This window comes from Anopheles coustani, chromosome 3 (genome assembly GCF_943734705.1).
Source record: "Anopheles coustani chromosome 3, idAnoCousDA_361_x.2, whole genome shotgun sequence".
Lineage (NCBI taxonomy): Eukaryota > Metazoa > Arthropoda > Insecta > Diptera > Culicidae > Anopheles > Anopheles coustani.
The window spans coordinates 2355374-2372838 of record NC_071288.1 but is presented as its reverse complement, the minus strand read 5'-3'; the positions used below and the strand labels follow the sequence as shown (position 1 = coordinate 2372838).

The 17465-nt window shown below is 53.4% G+C and overlaps 1 protein-coding gene across 2 annotated transcripts in view; it reads left to right on the top strand.

Annotated features, from left to right (window-relative positions):
* The window catches only part of LOC131260512 (FERM, ARHGEF and pleckstrin domain-containing protein 2), a 28958-nt gene that overhangs the window by 10258 nt on the left and 1235 nt on the right, over positions 1 to 17465 (top strand). The window contains exons 10-12 of one of the 2 annotated variants that reach the window (XM_058262254.1): positions 15886 to 16331; positions 16406 to 16600; positions 16717 to 17416. In XM_058262254.1, coding sequence (XP_058118237.1) covers positions 15886 to 16331; positions 16406 to 16600; positions 16717 to 17416 — 1341 coding nt within the window. Of the gene's footprint in view, positions 1 to 167; positions 13055 to 15885; positions 16332 to 16405; positions 16601 to 16716; positions 17417 to 17465 lie in introns of those variants that run through there. The other variant, XM_058262253.1, reaches the window with a different exon arrangement.

Sequence of the window (17465 nt, the reverse complement as noted above, 5' to 3'; positions counted from 1 at the left end):
CGATTTTTTTTTCCGTTGGAAACTCTCTTCGGTTTTGTTAAGTTTTTCTAGTGTTTTGATAACGTTTTCGTTTTTGGTGGGACGCTAGAATGTTGATCGTAATCGAATCCGTGTTTCCATCCGTGAACCCGTACCCCCCCCCCCCCCCCACACACCACTCCCCATAGGTCTGAGCAACCGCCACTATGCCACTATGTCCCCCAAATACACTCATCGCAGCCACAGATTTACCACGCAGCCACAGCAGCTGCTGCAGCAGCAACAGCAGCAGCAGCAGCAGCAGCAGCAGCAGCGTCGGGCCTCAGCCGGGCCGCTGGGCCAACCGGGGGATCGCAGCAGTTCTATGGGGGAGACAACGGTCTCCTCCACCAGCCGGGAGAGTGTTTTATTGCCGCTGGACACTCGCACCAGGCGCTCTTCGGCGCTCCTCCCGGGGGCGGCGTCGGCATCAACGGCGGCGCTGGCGGGCTCAACGGGGCTGGGAGCCAGCAGCTCTCAATCCCACAGTGCCACACTAGCCCGTTATAGCAATACGAGTACCTATTCGATGTCTAAGTCGGTTAGCACCGGGACGGATCTGTCGGACGAGGTGCCGGACAATGTCATCTACTCGGATATCAATGATCTCTACCGTCATCGTCGGAAGCTGCCCGGTACCGGTGGTACGGGCACGGACGGTTCTCGCGCTGGAGAAGGGGGGCAGGACGAGGATGCCGACGAGGTGGGCGAGGAAGAGGAGGAAGATGAGATAATGGATGAGGTCGAGGACGAGAATGCGATCCGTCGCCCGTACCTGGAGGACGATGAAGATGACGATGAGGATGAAATTGATATCCGTTACGCGACGGCGACGCAGATCAAAGCGATGACTTCCGGCACCGGCGGTGGGCCCGTTGGTGGGGATGCCCCAAAGCCGTCCGTTCCGAGTGACGAACTGTACGCGACAGTGGATAGGAAAAGTAAGCTGAACAAACAGCGCCAACAACAACAGCAACAGCAACAACAACACATTCAGGTTCAGGTTGCAAGTTTCAAGACAAATACTCATTACCCCGGTAAACATTTTAGTGACGAATTCATAGATGATAGCATAAGAAACTACAATAGTCATACGAACATAAGCACGAACGTGGCGAGCAAGTTGAACGAATCGAGCTCGGGCACGTTGAACTCCCAGGTCAGCGCCGGTGAGATGTACAATCGTTCGGCTCACTTTGACGAGTACTGTGGCAACAATCGGTACTCGGACACGTCGGATTACTTCAGCCACAGCCAGCAGCACTACTCCCACTCGCCGAATTCGCACTCCCTCGCCACGACGATCACGCACAAAAACGGTCTGACGGATGACGATGAGCGCTACTCGTCGTCCAACCCGCCGCCGATACATCCCCGAACGTCTCACTCGCTGCCACGCAATTCGCAGCTGTCGAAGATTGAATCCATCGACTCGAACTATAGCGGTAGCGGTGGTGGTGGGGGCGGTGGCGGTGGAGGACTGGTTAGTGGAACCGGTGGGTCAGGAGGAGGTGTAAGCGATCATAATTTCATTGGGCATCATTCGCTGACGAACCTTCCAAGTTCGTCGAAGGTGACCAGTGATTATCTGCACTATTCGTCGCTGCTGAAAGGCGGTGGTCCCGGTGGAGATCCGGATGATCCGATGAATAGTAAGAAGACGTCCTCGGAGCGGTTGGAGTATGAGCTTTCGAACGCGAACATCTACTCGACGGTGCAGTACAAAAACTATGAAGATGACTTCGAGGAGGAAGAGTACATGAACTACCAGCGTCAGCGTGGAGGAGTCGGTGCCGTTTCGAAGGAAGCGTGGCTGAGAAGTAGCTCCTGCAAGGAACTGTGTGACTATGGGTACGACTCGACGGGACGGGCTGACTTCTCGCTGATGGAGCGAGAGTTTCTTACGTCCGATCGCATCGATAGCCCGGTGACGAGGTATGACGATTCGCGCCACTCGATGTACGTTCAGAAGTCCAACTACTCGGTGGAGGTGAGCCAGGAGTTTCTGGCCAACGAGGGGAAGGTGTACTCGTCCAGCTATCCCGGCACGACGTACAACACGATCGATCATACGAGCTACCGTCGGCAGACGAATCAGAACTTCTACTCCAACTATGAGTACGGGTCGCAGGACGATCTGTCGCACGATAGCTACGAGTTGCTGGAAAAGTCGGACGACGAATTGTACTACAAGTTTAAGAGCAACTCGGAAGCACACACCCGCTCCTGCTCGCTCGACTCAGGCAATTATATTCCGACCGATGACGAGAGCATGCCTGATCAGCAACAGCAGCAACAACACGATCACCATCATGTGCATCACGTTTCGCGGCTCTCCAAGTACTGCTCGAGCCTGGAGGCGAAGAGCAAGAGCGCCCCGGACATGGACGACCTGGACGATATGTTCCTCATGGAAGATCCCCGCGACCTTCCGCGTGAGAAGTTGTGCGTCAAATCGGATGGGAATTTCTACAAAAAGATCAAAATGTCCATGGGCGGATCGTCGCGGACGTCCAGTCCGGAGTCGCGAAGCGATTACTACGAGTCGAAACTGTCGAAGAGTAGCGACTCGAGCAAGAAATCGAAGGACAGCGTATACCACACCGATAGCAACAAGAAATCCCGTGAGACGCTGAAGAGCAAGTCCGGATCAGGGTTTAATTCGCGCGCATCCAGCCAAGACTCATCGAAGGAATCGTTCGGTGGCATGGATATTCTGCTAACGAAGAACTACGAAATGCCGACGACGACGAGCAAGAAGGCGAAATACTTGTCGAAGCGGTTCGATAGCAGTTCCCGTAACTCGAGCCAGGATTCCAAAAGCGACTACTACGACGCCAGTGAGTTGCAGCAGCAGCAACAACAACAGCAGGGGCTGGACATCGATGGGGGTGAGATGTCGGATGAGATTTACTCGCGGGCTAAGGTAAGCCACTCGGACGAGCAGATCGGTGGGCGAAACACGATTCCGGACGATGACATGGACGATGAGTTTGTGATCACCAAGAATGGCATCTCATCGACGTCGGCCAGTTTCTACGACAATCAAATCTACTCGTCGACGTTTCCGAGCGCCCAAACAAAACCCTCGAACGGCGGTGGTGGTGGTGTTGGAGGAAGCGGCACCGGTGGCAACAAAACATCCCACGTACATTCGATCAGTCTGCAGAATGTGGAGCTGGAAAGAAGCTCCCGGTCGGTCGGCTATTCAGCGTACAAATCGCCCTCACCGGTCCTACCTCCCGCCGTACCGAAGCCGATCGAAAAGCAACCGCCCAAAACGACCCACATTTGGCCGGAAGAGATCGAGGGTTTACCGACGACCATCACGGAGAGCCAGCGTATCGATCGGTCGCGTGCGTTCCGCAAAAAGTCCGACAGTGAGAACATTTTCAGCTTCGATAAGGAGAAGATCGAATCGCTGACCAGCAGCTTGAACGACGAAACGCCCACCACCGCGATCATGGTGGAGGCGAAGGCGAAGCCGGTAAGCCCGGACTATCCTCTGACCCCGGAGCTGCTTTCGGAGTTCGACAAGCAGAAGATTGAGTCACCGCACATTCTACCGAAGAAGACGCGCAAGGAAGAGTTGATGGCGAAAACGCACTTTGAAGAGTACACCCCGAAGATGGTGGGACTGGAGACGGGTTCGGCCATCGGTGGCATTCCACCGTACGCCCATGCGACCGTCGAGCGGACGAAATCGGATCCCAACTCGCTCGCCAATCGGCCCCGGTTGGGGCCGAACTCTCGCCGTCATACGCTGATGCATCAGAAATCGATCGATCTTACGCCGGCCGATTCGAGCGAGGAGGAGTATTTGTACAAGCAGATCCCAAGCGCGCCACCGTTGTGCAAATCCCACGGCAGCCACTTTGAGCTACCGCAGTCGTACGAAATGGGCGTAATCCCGGATGTCGTGGAGCTCCCGCGCAATGGGTTCGAGATGCCGAAGAGTTTCTTCAAGGATTTCCAGGAGCGTCGTTCGTCGTACAAAACCGTACTGAAGGATGATATTCCGTACGTGCTGCACAAGCGGCACATCATGAACGGGACGGCCCCTTCGCCGATGCTCGAGGGAAAACCGACGCCCCACCGTAGCTACCCCAAGCCGAAGAGTCCCAAGTCCCCGAAGTCCCCGAAGTCTCCCAAATCACCCAAGATGCTGTTGAACGAGTCGAAAGGAGCAGGAGAAGGTGGTTCGAAGGAAAACTTACTGCGTGTGAAAGATGACACGGAGCTGATGGGGGGTGACCATGGGGTAGGAGGGATGGATGGACAACAGGTTGGCGGTTTTCTTTTCACGCAGAACATCGATCTCTCGAAGGTCGATCCGGTGACGCTCGAGGTGGATAAAACGGTCCAGACCGTTCAGCTGGCCGGAAGTCCGAAGCGTGACATCACCAAGCGAATGGACCCGTTGATGTTGGAGCAACTGAATAGTAAGCTGAGCCAGATCGAGAGTGATTCAGCTACGAGTTCGAAAACCGATAGCAATGCCGCCCACCACCACCAACAACAACAGCATCAGCAACTGCAACAACATCAGCAGCGAAAATTCGAACCGAAACCGGTCGACCTCCCGTACATGATCGTGGAGAAGAAGGCCAACGAAGCACTGTCCGTACCGACGAAGCGTGTGGTGAAGACGCGGGTCGCCCCGATCAAGACCAAGTGTGGTAAGAAACGGAACGCCAAGACGCGCATCACGTCCTTTTCGTCCGACGACGAGAGTTTGGACTCGGACGACGTGTTCGGTTCGGCCGAAGCGATGCCGACGAAGCTGGAGTTCTCACCACCCCAGTCGCGCAAAGAGATCGAACCGATTCTGAAGCACGAATCGAGCAAGATGGCATCGAACGCATGGGCACGCGGTCAGACGATGAGCTCGACGGAGATCGAAGGTTCACCACCGCAGTGCCGTCGGTTGGCCGAGCTGGAGAGCCGGTACCATACGGTCAAGCTCGAAACGACACAGCTTACCAGCACGGAGCTACGGCGCATCTCCGAACGATCGTTCTCCATTCCGAGCTCGGAGGATGAGGGCAAAAAGCAACCGACGGTGATTTCGTCGAAGGTTGAGGCTGAATCGACCAAGGCGTACCACCTGAAGGAGCAGATACCGTCACCGATCATCGAGTCGGTTGGGGAACTGAAGGCATCCGAGGTGGAGGACCGCAAGGATGGGATGAGTTTGGGGTTTTCCACGTCCAAGTCATCGAAACAACAGCCGACGGCGGCGGACGCGGGCGGGAAGAAGACAACGGACGGCACAACGACGGGCACCAAGTTGTCCCCTTCGCGGACAAAGTTGATTGAAGAGCTGATCGATTCATCGATCGTGATGCGCTCGAAGGGGCACGCTCCGATTTTATTTGCCCACGCCCGTCTCAACCTAAGTGAAGGGTCGGCATTTGCATCGCTCCAGCGACAAAAAGCCACCCTCGATTCACCGACATCCGGTCGACGGGCGAAAAGTCTCGATACGCCGGTCATCTCACTCCATAAGCTGCCCCCGATGAATGCGTTCTCTTCCAAAGACGACACGGTTGGGTACGAGGAGGAAGAGGAGGTGCTTGAGGTGAAACCACTGCAGCAGCACCAGCAGCAGAAACCGAAGGCGTCCGTGATCGAGGAGGAAGACCAGGAGGACTCGGTGCACTCGTGCGGCGATGCGATCGTCGTGCGCGATCCGACCATCTCGCGCCAGACGTCGACGACGGAAGAGGAACGCAAGCACGTGCGGATCGAAGCGGACGAGCTGGAGTTGCTCGATCGGTTGAAGTACATTGAAAAGATCGAACTGCAAGGCGTTAAGATTAAGGAAAAGCGTAAGACCAAGACAAAGCTCAAGAGTGGCCATCAGCTGATCCTCGAGATACCGAAGTACAAGTTCGAACCGTTCAGCTCGGGCAATAGTTCGATAAAAACGTCTCCCGCCATCAGCCGGGCAAGCAGCGTGGAAAGTACGGGCAAGGCGCGCCAGAAGACGGACAGTGGCACGCAAACGCCTACGGGCGGTGGGGCGGCCATCAAACCGCAGCGCAAGTCCACCAGCCCGAAAGGTTCGGAGAAGCTCGTCCAACCGAAGCGCCGATCGTCGGACGATGCGAAGAAATCTCCCTCGCCGAACGATATGCTGCGCACGAAGAGCCAGGAAGCGCTGGGCAGGGGCAAGGGTTCGAGTGCGAAGGAGAAATCCAAGTCGCTGGAGAAGATGGAACTGAAGCGGCTGGGAAGCAGGGAGCGCAAGTCAACGGAGGAAAGCGAACTGGAGCGTGCCCGGCGTAAGGAGCGCCAGCAGAAGCTGTACGAGTCGGCGATGAAGCAGACGATCAACATGCTCAGCCCGGTGAAGGATCAGCTGCCACAGTTTCCCGCTCCGGAGGATAAGATCTCGGTAAAGACGGAGGGTGACAAGATTATCATCGATGCCGACATCAAATCGAAACCGGAGGATCACGTGTTTATTGCGAAGGCTCCCCGGAAGCTGGACTGTGGGTTGGCCAAGATAAGCCGCAGCTTTGAGGACCAGAAGAGCGTGGAAAAGCTGGACAAGGCGAGCCGCAGCTTCGATGATCGCAGTAAGTCGTTCGATGATCACTCGGATCGCTCGGCGGACGAGAGTAGCATCGTCATCAAGAGTCCGACACGGTTGAGCCGCAGCCAGGAGCTGAAGCAAAAGATCGAGGGATCGGTAGTGCACAAGGGTCGGATGGAGGGAAAGTCGAAGAGTTTGGAGAAAAAGTCCGAACCGCAGTACCTGGACATTGAGTACAAGACGCGCAGTCTGGATCAGAACTACACGGAAAGCAGCGGATCGTCGTACGGTGGGGGAGGAGGTGATGCCACTTCGCCCGACTCGGAGGGCGTCATCGTTGGTCAATCGGGGACGGGGGCGATGTCGAGGAAGCAGGAGGTGGTGAAGGTGGACGTACACTCTCCCTCGAAGGTGGATTCACCCGATGCGGACAACAAGCAGCAGCCGGGGGGAGCTACGCGAGGTCGCAAGTCGACCACCGACAGTGACAGCAAATCGATCGACGATCCGCGGTCGGGATCGTCGAGGTTTGATAAGGGCAAAAGTCTCGATAACGATCGGAAAGACAAACCACAGCCGGTGGAAAGACGTGCCCTGTCGCAGCCAGTGTCGGAGTTCGGCGGTGAACTGGACATGCAGGACATTATCTCCGAACGGCGTACGTTGGACTTGATGAAACGACGATCGGAGGAGAAAACGTTCGACACGGGCACTCCAAGCAATGAGGCCGAAACATCGGAGAAAGGTGTAAAGACGACGAAGCAGGAGGAACCGATTGCAAAGAAAGCATCTACGGCGATGAGAACCGGAAGTGAAGAATCCCTCACGGAGGTGAGCGAATTGAAGGATGCTGATGTTCAGGACAGTGGCTACCTACCGCCTCCGGTGCGGGTTCCAACGATCGAGTACGAGGAGCCTTCGATCGAGGAGGAAGACGTTGTAGAGGAGGACGACGCATTGGTGGAAGAGTTACCGGTGGAGGTGGTGGTGGTGCGTGACAAGAAGGAATTTGCGGGAAAGTTGAGCATGGAGAGAATGGGAAGCGATGAAACCGGGTCGTGGGTTACGATCGCTTGCGAAGAGTTTACCGGCACGGAAGGTGAAGGGAGTACGCAACAGGATGACCATCAGCAGGGTCCTCGTTATCGTGTCGAATCGCAAGGCACCTTCGAAGACGTGAAGGATCTAACCATGCCCGAATCGGAGGTGGTTCCGCTGGCTGATGCGCTGACGCAGCCATCTTCTAACCGATCGTCACCGTCGGCGTTCGATCATCCCTTGCCGCAAGTACCGGACAAGAAACCGGACACTGCGGTGTCTCCGATTCGGGAAAAACTCGGAAGAGTGCACGCCCCGGACCCGGAAGAGGATAGGAAGCACGCATCGCAACGACGGGGTGATTTCCTACGCCTGTCGATCGAACGATCGCGCAGTTCCGATACGGGTTCGAGCCGCGAGAATGAGACCAGCCCGATACGGCACGATTCGAGTACACCGCGCGGGAAGGGCTCGCTCGATGAGGAATCGAGCGTAAGTTGTTCCATCTCGCGACCGCTGGGGATATCGCAAGATATGGACTCGCTGGATCACATGAAGTGCCGGGAGTTGCGTGAGGCCATGCTGAAGATGGAAGAGTACGACGAGGATGTGGTGGCGAATGTGAAGAAGGTCTCGCCGACGCTCGAGAAGCAGTATCCGGTCGATTTGGGATCCGGGTCCGAGCTGGACATTGAGACGACGGAAGATCGCATATCGAGACTTTTGCAGCGAGAGGAAAGTGAATCTAGCTCCGATAACGGTGGCGGTAATGGTTCACGTTTTAACAGCTTCGCTGGGGATACAGTTGTGGCACAAACTCCCGGAACAACCACCGCAGGGGCAGGAAACGGTGGTTCTGGAACGACACCAAAACCAAGGGTGGTGAAACCCGTTCGTGCCACTCTCCTCCACAAGAAAGTGTGCCGTACGGCGCAACCGAACGAAAAGCAAACGCAACAAACCACGGCCGAGTTGAAGTCGGGCACGCTGAAGCTACTCAGTGCCGACGGAGGCGATCGGAGTTCGCTCGAGTCCAAATCGAGTCTCGAATCGAAGGGCTCGCTGGGATCGTTTGAGACCGAGAGCAGCTCGGGATCGCTCGGCGCCGCGCAAAGGAAAGGGGACTTGTCGCAAAAGGAACAGCTGTCCACCTGGCGTCCCTACCCGATCGAGAGTTCCGGTAGCTCGAGCGTCGAGGACAATTGGCTGCCGCCGGAGCAGGAGAGTTACGAGAGCTTCGAGCTGGCGACGGAAACGATCGAGATACAGAAGATTGCCGCCCAGGACACGAAGGAACTGTCGCCGGACGAGCAGAAGGAAAGTGACTCGGATATACAGGACGAGTTGAGCGATTTCCCAACGACGTTCGGCTACCCGGAGATGACTTCCACGCTCGGGATCGCCATCAACCCGGTGGACGTGCTTGGGTACGGAGCGAGCTTCGGTGTCGGTCGTACACTGTCCCGCATTTCGGAGCGTTCGACAAACTCGGAGAAGTCGAGCGGTGAAGAGGTGGCCGAGGCGGAAAAATCGAGCCTCGAGGATTTGAGCGTCCACGATGAGTCGGTCATTTCCAGCGAACACCAGGCAAGCCTCAGTTCCGATCTCCATTCAAACTCGAACCCCGCCTATATCTCCGATGCGGACCGGCGAACGTCTGCCGAAATGCCTGACATTCCGTGTGATTCGGCCGCAGCCGAGCGGCTTTCCGAGATTTATCAGAGCAACGTCGTGAAGAACGGACGCTTCACGGTATCGAGCGTTACCGATGGGGCTAAGGGTGGCGCTGGTCCCCCTGGAGCTGGGGGTTGCGGTGATATAAAACCGGTTGAAAGTAAGCCCGATCTGCAGTGCCTCTCGGCCGGCGGAGGTAGTCAAGATTCGGAGGACTGGCCTCTCCCAGACATTCCGTACGATAACACGCCAGGGGAACGGTGCGAAGGTGGAGGAATGGCGATGCCTGCACCATTGCGACCATACTGGACGGAGCAGGCGATGGCAAGGCAATCGCAAGAGTCCGAAAACTGGCCCACGCCACCTTCCTCCAGCATGCTCGAACACGCCCCGATCGTAGAGAACGTGCAGATGTTCCGCGTCATTGAACCGCAGCATCCGACGCAGGTGATGGTGGAATCGTTTACCGAACCGACGACCGGTGGATCCGACGATTCCGATCCGGACTACGCGGAAGTGGCAGGGGATGACATACCGGAACCACCGAAGCGTGATTATACCATGTCGACGGATCCCGGTTCCGGCTCATGCTCCGGTTCATCACTTTCCGGCAAATCCGGATCGTCTCCCTCCCTTTCGATGGTGGTGCCGTACGAAAGCACGGCCTATCTGATGTCGGCCATGCAAGAGACCAAGGCATATGAAGCGGCCGTTACGTACGAGAATACGACCTGCTTGAGTAGCAGCCTCGGTCCGACCAGCTGCCTCAAGTCGACATTCGAAATATGCTCCAGTCAGCGAACGGCCGGATCGTCCGGAACGGCTTCGGGGCTCGGTGGGAAGGAGTCGAATCCGGATCGGGTGATTATTTCGCAACCGACGAAATCCCCGCAAAACCTTAGCCCCATTACCGACGATGATTTCTTCATGAACGACGAAGTGTTTGGGCCGGGCACGGTGAAGATTGAGATCTCGCCCGATGATAGCAAACCTTTGTCGTCCGGTGCAGGAGGCAGTGGCGGGGGAGGAGGAGGAGGAAGCGGAGGGATGGAGTATGGCAGTCAAAAGTTTTCGCGTGGATCGAACAACTCGGACACCTCGATCGATGACATGCTGTCGACGTCTTGCGCTACGTACATGGAGGAAACGGTTCGGTTGCGCAATCTGGAGCCGCGCCGATTGAGCAACGAGTCGTGCAAGAAGTGCAGCCACAGTTCCCACTCGGAGGAGGAAACGAGCTCGTTCGGCACGGACCTGGACGGGACGGTGAAGATGGGCCTGCAGCAGAAGCGCTGCACGCACAGTTCGCACTCGGAGGACACCTCGATTGGTCTTAGCATTTCGGAGTGGTCGACCGGTACGAACACGGTGCGGCAGTACGCGAACCTGTCCGGCTCGGACAGCCTGTCGGCCGTCTCGAACCACTCCGGCAATGCCAAGAGCGAAAAGTCGAACCACACCAAGAGCTCGATCAGCTCGAGTGTCCACAAGTCGACCGAGAGTCTGGACGAGAAGACGAGCGGGGGTAGTTTTTCCAGCAGTAACACCGGTAACCAGGCGATCGCGCACCATGCCGCCAACGGGAAGCGCTTCTCGCTGGAGAACGTGTCGGAGAATGGGGGCGGTGGGCCGCGCTACGAACCCTTCAGCAACTCCGAGACGGACACCAAGTTCTCCTCGGGCACGAAGAGCGACGACACGACGACACTGACGCTGACCGAAATGGCCCAGACGATCACGGAGTGGTCGACGAGCAGCAGCAACACGCTGATCGCACAAGTCGAAGCGATGAAGCAGCTGGAAGGGACCACTTCTTCTTCGGGCGGTGTGAAAGGGTCCTCCGGAGAGCGTCATCCACCTCCCACGGGCTCGACGACGCGCACCTTCGAGTATGTCCCGCTGAAACCACCAAAGGTAGTTAAAAAGAGTGGCACAACCTCGGCCGAGCTGCCAGGCGTTCACCTGAAGCCGGCCGGCTCCAGAAACGTTGTTGTACCGGTTGAGAAGGGAGAAAGCTCCCGGACCATCACCCAACCGGACGTGATCCCCGATCGACCGACAAGACTTCCCCCAAAGATTGTGGATGTGATCGAAAAGTCACCGAAAAGGATGCCCGTAACTCAGCAACCATTGCCTCAGGGTAAACCGAACCCTGGAGGATCAGGGGACGCTCCCGATTCGGGTGCGACGAAGCGGAAATCGTTGGAAATGATGTCGAAGCGGTACCAGAGCCAGGACATCTCCGATACGGAACCAACGTTCACCGAGAAACTGTACGGACAGAACGAGAAGCTGACGGAACGATATCAAAGTCAGGAGTTTACACCGTTCACGGCCGCCGCTGCGCCTCCTGCGGTACCTCCACCAAACAAACCGCCCCGCGGGGACTCGCTACCCTCTTCCAGCCCCACACCGATGGCCGAAAAGCCGCTGGTGAAGCATCACAGCTACGACGATAAGACACTCTCGAAGTCGCAGATCCGCGAGTACAAAACTTCCAAGATGCGCCACAGCCAGTCGTTCCACGAGCATCTCGTGTCGTCGGATTTGAACAAGATTGTCGAGGAAAGTTTGGGCAGCTCGTCCACGACGACCCACACAAGCGAGGCGACGAGCACGGACAACTCGTCGCCTATGTTCCCGCGGCCGGAGAAGCTCGTGCGATGCTCCCCGTACTACTCCAGCAGCCTCAGCTCGGAGTCGCCACCGATTCAACCGAGTCAGCTGCCGCCACCGGTTCAGAAGCCCCCGCGGAAGAGCTCGCTTCCGCGAAACTTTGTCCCGAAGAGCCCACCGAGTGGTAACGACACCGACAGTTCGCTCGATCATCGCGCCCAAGATCCGAAGCTACGATCGCGGGGATATCGTAAGAAACGGACGGTTCCGCTGAAGAAGAGTCGTCTCGATCGACCGCTTGAGCATCAGGAGAGCTCGGAGTGCTCGGAGGGATACTTTCCGGAGATGGAATCGGGATCCTCGGAGGCGGTGATGATGGATCAGGCACAGTACCACCGCTATCCGGACTTCGAGGAGGAGCTTGAGCAGCTCCCGGAGGACTACGAGGACGAAACGTACCGTGCGGACGAGGACGAGGTAACACCGAGCCGGAACGGAGCCGGAGTGTACCCGAGCGCTTCCTACTCGAACAAATTCGAGGGTCTCGATATGACGGAGAACGTCGACGAGATGGGTTTCCCGCGGTACGATCGGCTCGGTCACATAACCAACCCGAACCTTTACAAATCGGACACTCCTTCGCCGCCGGTCAAACCGGCCCGCCAGCGTCGCTTGAAGCAGACCAAGCGGGACGATCCGGCTGACCTCGAGTACCAGGGCGTACAGTATACGCCCGAGAGTGGCAGCTGCTCCGAGACGAAGGCGGGTCTCTCGGACGATGTGTGCTACTCCAGCGAGGACAGCTTCGCGGCGGGATACAACCGAACCGGCCCGAACGCCGGCAGTAGCTCGCGGTATCAGAAAAACGTCGAAATTCCCTATCCGGATTTCCTCTCCGACTACGAGAACGAGTCGTCGTCGGCGTGCTCATACGCTCGGCGTATGGAGCAGGATCGGCATCGGTACGTCGAGATGGAACTGCAACACCAACCACCTCCTCACCACGAGCCGTACACCGAGTCGGAGAAAAGTGCCGACGGTTCGGCGGTGGAGTTCGATCTGAAAACGCTCCCTCCTCCGATCTACGTGGAGGAGGAAGAGGAAGATGGTGGCCATGGTCCGGACGAAGGGGACGAGGACGAAGACGAGCAGGACAATGCCGTTTAAAAGTGTGCCGTCAAAATGAGCCGAACGAAATCGCAACTGTGCATCATCTGCAACGAATCTTGGTGGAAATAAATTTCCACAAACTTACCTTTACACACACCTTGGATGCCAAATCTTTAAGAAAAATCCTCCTTTTCTATTCTATACTTATAAATTCATCTATTTAACATCCGGAACGCCAAACGTTGAGCAACTTTCTATGGCCAAAGTTAATTTTAGAAGAAGATTGCAGTGCATTATTTTTCTGATACACTTATTCATGTTCATGTTCACTTTCATCCGCGTGTTCGCGATTGTGTTGTGCTCGCACAAAGACAAAAAAGAGGGTAAAATTGTTATACGTACCTGTTGGTTTGACCTATGTGAATTTTTACGTACCTTTTCGGAATGTTACTTTTTCTACCAAACAAGTCCAATACTCTACGATATCTTAGTAGGCATACTCTTTAGTGCGTCGTCATAGATCCCAGACTGTAGTGGCCGGAAAGACAATTCTTCTCTCCCTTTTCCATGGCTTTCTTGATGGGAATAATCAGCATTTATTAGGCGAAATACCGAAATGGATTCGTAGTTTAATCCGTAGTCCGGAACAGAAGCAACAACCACCGTTACAAGCAGTAAAGGAGAATAACGATTTTTTGTCGATGTCGTCGCTTTACGCATTTCGGTTGTAGATTTATTCGCGTGCCGGTAAAACAACCGTGGGATGATGAGAATGGTCCGCTAGAACGAGGAAGTCGATACGGACAGTGAACCGATTAGCATAGTTTAGTGCGAGACGAGCGCGCGCGCGCGGTGAGCGCATAATGTTCTAATCAATAACAGTTTTAGATCTGTAAGCATGCATCATACATATTATATAAATCGTTGAACGAATGCCACGAAAGGGGCACAGGAGAAAAGCGTCGCAAACGCAAGCGGGAATGTTATTTACTTTGCCTTTACGTTTTCTTCCCCAAATGTTTCCTGTTGCAATTTTCTTAACAAAAACCCTCGAGGATGCGCACGAAGAAATTTCTCCTCCAGCGTCGTATAAGATGATTTAATTTATCCAATTTACAAACGGGGTAAAATAGAACTATGATAAAGTGTTGTTTGTCCATGTCCGTGTGTTGGGAAACTTATACTTTCTACCTGTGATCCTATCGTTGTTAGCGAATTAGAATTATTTCGTTGTTTGAGCGATTAAGATGCGCTAAGTTCGTTAGTAGTTGGTCCATGTCCTTGTGAGCCTTATGAAATGAGTTTTATGGTTGAAAGAATAACAAGCAGCACCTCGTGTTAGTTACAAACGAAAAGAAATAATATAAATTAATCTGTTTAAATTATATGAACACAAAAGCAAGCAAACAAACATACATATTCGTAATACATGAGGCATATAATTATATATCGCAGAAATATTTTAAAAACAGCCAAATAGAACGAAGTGGCCAAATGCGTGAAGGAGGGTGGGAACCGTGTGGCAAACAAATAGAAAAAAAAGCATAGAACTGGAAAACAGCGAACAGTGTTATAGTAAAACGAACCCGGATGGCATAAAGCTAAAAGTGGGATGGGAATAAAAAGTGTGTAGTGTTTTATAACGAATTTTCAACGTTTTGAAATTATTTGATTCAACAATGCTCCAGTTCAGTGAAACACGAAACATATATAAGCATATATAAGCGCATGAAGAAATACTTTATTATCGCAGATACAATGTTGTTTACTTAAGCATTTATGGATAGATAAAAGAAAGGAAATCAACAAAGTAGTGAAAAGAAGGAAGTCATTTACGAAACTCAAGTAACTCATAAATACAAACACACATGAAACCTTCTGTTACAACACGATGAAGAAGAATGGTGATCTCAGTTTTGGGCGATGGACAGCGTAGGGAAAAGAGTCGTCAGAACGAAAGTGCAATGATTGTGCCATGCAATGGAGAAGGAAAAGGGGACAAACGCACGTTGAGAAAGGATTAACAGAATCGTAAAAGTAGACACGGGTCGACCCGCATGTTAAACAAAAGAAACCAAGCAAAAACGTCAGCCAAACAATTGCCAACTTTACTTATCACACTTATTAATCACACTCCAACACACCAGCGCCAACACTTCATAACGTCAACTATTATGGGTAATCTCTGAAATATGCATTAACCAAATAGTGAAACATGAAAAATAGCGAGCAACCAAACGAGAATGTTCTCCCCCTAATAAAGAAAAGGGTAACCAACGCAGACTTCCTAGTGCATTTTAGAGCCCAAAGCCACATTTATTAGCCATAGGTGCAACGACAAAAGAAAAAGGAAAAGATCCTTTTCATTTCATTCCGCGTGTCCTCCACGAAGAATAAGTAACGGTGAAAATAAAGGCAAAATTAATCCAACCAATATTTTTTCTGAATCGTTCTGGGTTTGGGTTAATTCTTTGATAAAGCGCCTTACCCTTCAGCCCTAGGACACAGTGTAAGTTAACAAACGATCGTAAGCGACGACTGTTGCGTGTTTATTCATGTTCAAGTTAGATTAGTTTAAGTTTCTACATGTTTCGCATGCTTTTCTAGTATAAAATTCTTAGTATGTAAGTTAAAAACGTTAGTTATTACTCTGCACTACTTTTATGTTGTACTAGTTAAGTAATTTAAGTTGAAGAAAAATTACATGAGCTTTAAATTCGCGCATGAAATATGCAAATTCGCGGCATTATATATACATTGTCTTTTTAGCGATATATTTTTACTTAGCATATTCTATCTGTTAATCGTTATTGGTAGTAGTTTGAAAAGCTATTAAGGAACGGATTTTGCTAACACATCTTTTTTTTCCGAAATTGTCTTTTCTCTAGACGACTACCATGGCATCAACGGGAATGTTTCGTTGGACCGACGCAGTGAGATCGTGCAGTCACCAAACCGATACGAGCTGGCACTCGGCACGGCAGACAAATCGAACAACAACTCGTTGGCCTGCGGAGAAACGGGATCGTACGATCTCACCAGTGCGGAGGCTCGGGCCCGAACCAACAATGGCCACAGCAATGGCGCTGGTGGTGGTGTTGGTGGTGCGTTGCACACGGTGGACGAGAACATGATCAACAACAACTATCAGAACCAACAGCAGCCATCAACGGCGGCCGGCATGATGATGGGCAATGGCAATAGTGGGACGCTTCGTTCGATGGACGAGGAGATGCGCAAGAAGAAGTGGCCCACCGATCGCGCGTACTTCCTCGCGAAGGAGCTGCTCATGACAGAGCGGACGTACAAGAAAGACCTGGACGTCATTAATACGGTATAGGAAGCATCCACTTCCAAGTCACGTGTGTAGGTTTCTTAACACTTTTTTTTTTGTTCCCATTTTGACAGTGGTTCCGTGAGGAGCTCACGCCGGAGGATTTAGAAAATCTTCAACCACTGTTTCAGTATTTTGAATCGATGTTGGAACATCACAGTGTCTTCCTGAGGGACCTCGAGCATCGAATATTGCTATGGGAGGGTCGTGGTGGTCACGAAACTCATCGGATCGGTGATGTTATGTTGAAGAATATGGTCGTTTTGCCTGTAAGTATATTTTACTCTGACTTAGTAGGCTGGTCCCATGAGTTGCTTTGATTTACCATAAAATAAACTCTGTACAAAATTCAAATTGCCCTAAACGTTTTTTTTTCTCCTTTCAGATCTATGATGAATACGTGGAGAGTCATCGTGAGATACTGGAGCGCTTAAACGATCTGTACGACAATGATGAAAAGTTTCAGCAAACGTACCGAGACTTTGAGCAGCAGAAGGTTTGCTACCTGCCCATTAGCTACTTCATCCTCAAGCCGCTGCATAGATTGTTGCACTACGAGCTACTGTTGGATCTATTGCTCACACACTACGGGGAGGACCACTTCGATCGTACCGACTGCCACGGCACGCTCATGATGTTAACGCGCACGACGGAAGTCATCCGGCGGGAGTTAACGGGCTCGGAGAATCACAGCCTGCTGTGCGAAATCCAGCGCGACATCGATGGGTTCGATGGGTTGGTGCAGCCCGACCGTAAGCTCATCCGGCAGGGCTGCCTGCTGAAGCATTCCAAACGCGGTCTGCAGCAACGCATGTTCTTCCTGTTCTCCGACATGCTGCTGTACGCCGTCAAGTCGCCGGTAACGCAAACATTCAAGGTGCTGGGGCACGTGCCGGTGCGCGCCTTGCTGACGGAGAACGCGGAGCACAATGCGTTTGTGATATTCGGTGGCCAGCGGGCGATCACCGTGAGTGCGGGCACCACGGTCGAGAAGACGCTCTGGCTGGAAGAGCTAACGAAGGCGGCCAACAGTTTGAAATACAAACCACAGACCCAGTTGCCAATCGTATCGATCAAAACGTGCAGTAAGTGCTTACGAAAACGCCCCCCGAAAACGGCCCCTCTAGTGACAAA